The sequence below is a fragment of the Canis lupus genome, chromosome 23 (assembly GCF_048164855.1).
Source record: "Canis lupus baileyi chromosome 23, mCanLup2.hap1, whole genome shotgun sequence".
NCBI classification, from domain to species: Eukaryota; Metazoa; Chordata; class Mammalia; order Carnivora; family Canidae; genus Canis; species Canis lupus.
In genome coordinates, this window is record NC_132860.1 from 22642465 (window position 1) to 22645783 (window position 3319).

Here is a 3319-nt window from a genome sequence, read left to right on the forward strand (position 1 = left end):
AGTAGAGAAACCATGTAGAACTCTGGCATTTCCATTGCAGAGGAAAGTGACAAGTGTGGGGATCACTATGGGGAGAGAGGAGGTCCTCACACTCCCTGGGGACTTGAAGAGATTGTATAGAAAGAAGCAACAGGCATTGAGGACACCTTGGATCTGGGAGAAAAGCAGACATCAACTACCCTTGACACCTGGCAAACACCAAAAATAGCTATTCTTTAACATAGACTGAGTGACTCCCTCTGACCCAATTATAGACATGCTGGATTTGAAAAGAGAATCATACAAATAAAGAGACATGTTTAGCATTGGACGACATCTCTTTGAGGTATGAAAAGGAAGAAGAGACTTGGGCCACCGGTTCTTCCAACTGCCTGGGTTTCAAACCCACATCTTATACTGTATGTACTTTTCCTTCTAATTGGCCATAGGAAGTTAGCATCACCTTTACGTTTATTCTTAGGGGCCTCTGACCACTCATATCTCATTCGACTTTTCCAAGATTGAGTGAAAAATGAGCTTTAGGTTCCCGATTGCCTTCTTCCTTTGTCCACAATAAATGCCTGCAGTCTTAACTTTGATTTCATGATTATTTGCCACTCATTTGTATGATAAACATTCCCTATGCACCTATTACGTGCCACAACCTGTGCTTGAAGCTGCCTAGAAATGGATTGGAGTAACCAAAGTAAAAGTCCCAAACCTCAGCGTCATCACAATAGAAGTTTCTTGATCTTCAGTGATGTGTAAACAGCTAAGATCTATGGAGCTGGATAAAGATTATTCAGATTCTGTAGAAAAATATTTGTCATGAAAAGGAGATGCAATTTTATTATTTTCATTAAGAGTTTTGTAATTACCTCATAGCAATAAGAAGAAATTGCAAAATATATATACACAGTTGCCCAGACACAGATTATACTTTTTTGTAAACTGAATGAGTAAGTAAAAATCTGACCAGAATTACAGGCAAAAAAAATAAAATTAAAAAAATTAAAAAAAATAAAATTACAGGCAAAACCACAGCTCTGATTACCAAATAATTTTTTCATCTGTGTCCCTTCTCTGGACCTAGGGCTACAGATTAGGTTTCTAAGCTAATATACACTAAGAACTTACCCTGCCCACCCAGATTTCAGGCCTACATCATTGAGTCCCACGAGGGAAGAGCAAGAGAACGACTTTGTCCCAGATACTCTTGGTCTTTACTCCGTAGACAATAGGATTGAGTGCAGGTGGCATAACTACATAGAGGTTGGCAAAGAGGATGTGAAAAGTCCGGGGGACATTATGGCCAAAGCGATGGGCAAGGATGGAGAAGAATGCTGGTATATAGAACATGAGGATGACACAGACATGGGAACCACAGGTGCCAAGGGCCTTCTGGCGGGCATCTTGGGAGGGCAGGCGGAAGACCGCACAGAGGATGAGGGTGTAAGAAACGGCAATGAGAATCACATCTGAGATGACTGTCATGATGGGAACACAAAAGCCATACCAGATGTTGATGGAGATGTCAGCACAGGCGAGCCGGGCCACACCTATGTGCTCACAGTATGTGTGTGGTATGATGCGTGTCCCGCAAAAAGGTAGACGATTTACAAGAAAAACACATGGAGCAAAAATGCAGAAACTTCTGAAGGAAATTCCCACAACAATTTTGAGAGTGGTCCTGGAGGTCAGAATAGCGGTATATCTCAAGGGGAAGCAGATGGCCACATAGCGATCAAATGCCATGGCCAGGAGTATAGCTGAGTCCAGGACAAAGCTATAATGCAGAAAGAATAACTGGGTGAGGCAACCAGGAAAACTGATTTTCTGGGGACCAAGCCAGAAGACGGTAAGGGATTTGGGGACACATGTGGTAGACAAGATCACATCTGTAATGGCTAGCATGGAAAGGAAAAAGAACATGGGTGCGTGAAGACTCCGCTCCACGGCAATGAGGTAGAGGAGGATACTGTTGCCCACAATGGCCACGAGATAGATAAAGCAGAAGGGGATGCTGATCCAGACGTGGTACTGCTCAAGGCCAGGGATGCCCAGGAGGGTGAAGTCACCTGTGTTGTAGCTACTCAGGTTGTACATGGCCAGGGTGGTCTCATGAATCGATCTTGAGTCTGAAAAACAAAATGTGTATAGTGAACCTGAGAATATTGTATGGTAATTCTTCCTGCACTCTCTCCTTCCGGTTAGTTCTCCTCTTTCCTATCTGCCAAGAAAGATACTCCCAGTGCTCATCTCTTTAAGAAAGATTCCCTAGACTTGATACCCTGTAGTCGTCCTACCCTTGGGCATCTGGAATCTCTTCAAACTGCTATTCCCATTTGAATACCGAAGACTGTATACTATTGTATAAAAATTATATTAATAATAATGCAATTATTTGATATGTTGATTTGACCAGAGAGAACTACAATCTAAGTACATACAGAGAAAGAAACTAAGAAAAGTGGGGATACAATGGGAAAATAACAGGATAATTAACAATGACAGACTCCTACTAGACGTCAGGCTTTACACAGTTCATCTCATTTAGAATAATCTTCTGAGTAAGTATTTGCATTCTCCTCATTTGTTTTTTATTGTTTTGCTCTAGAATCCAACACTCTGAGAGAAAATTTTACCTAAGATCTCATTTTGGATAACTGGCAGAGCCAAGGTCAGTACAGTTCACAGCTAAAACTCCACCATAGCTGTGGTGCCAACCAGGTGATTGCTCAGGTGACACACTCTTAGATGCCAGGCGCTGAGAAGAGGCCTGAGATGTAGGGAAGTCAGTGGTGGAAAACCTAACACTCAATCTGCAGTGTGTCCAGCACACTAACCCTACGCCAATTGCAATTACTCTCCTGATTTCCCTTACACTCTACCACCTGGGATTTGCAGACCAGAATGTTCTCTGAGACTGAGGTTTGGTGCCTCATCATGGAGAATGATATGGAAATGGATATACACAGTTCAGCCTCCAGCCCCTTCTCAGCACTGAAAGGGGAATCTTTAAAAGTGTGCCCTTGTTTTTTGTTTGTTTGTTTGTGTTTGTTTTTGTTTTTGTTTTTAATTGGAGTTCAATTTGCTAACATATAGCATAACAGCCAGTGCTCATCCCGTCAAGTGCTCCCCTCAGGGCCCATTACCCTGTCACCCCAACCCCTCACCCACCTCCCCTTTCACCACCCCTTGTTCATTTCCCAGAGTTAGGTGTCTCTCATGTTTTGTCACCCTCCCTGACATTTTCACTCACTTTCTCTCCTTTCCATTTATTCCCTTTCACTAATTTTTATATTCCCCAAATGAATGAGACCATATAATGTTTGTCCTT

The 3319-nt window shown here is 42.4% G+C and overlaps 1 protein-coding gene across 1 annotated transcript; it reads right to left on the bottom strand.

Moving 5' to 3' along the window:
- Positions 1-1143: 1143 nt before the first annotated feature.
- On the bottom strand, positions 1144-2085 carry LOC140615266 (olfactory receptor 52H1-like). The gene has a single exon (XM_072795184.1). The coding sequence runs from the start codon at positions 2083-2085 to the stop codon at positions 1144-1146; it is 942 nt and encodes a 313-aa protein (XP_072651285.1).
- Positions 2086-3319: the final 1234 nt, after the last annotated feature.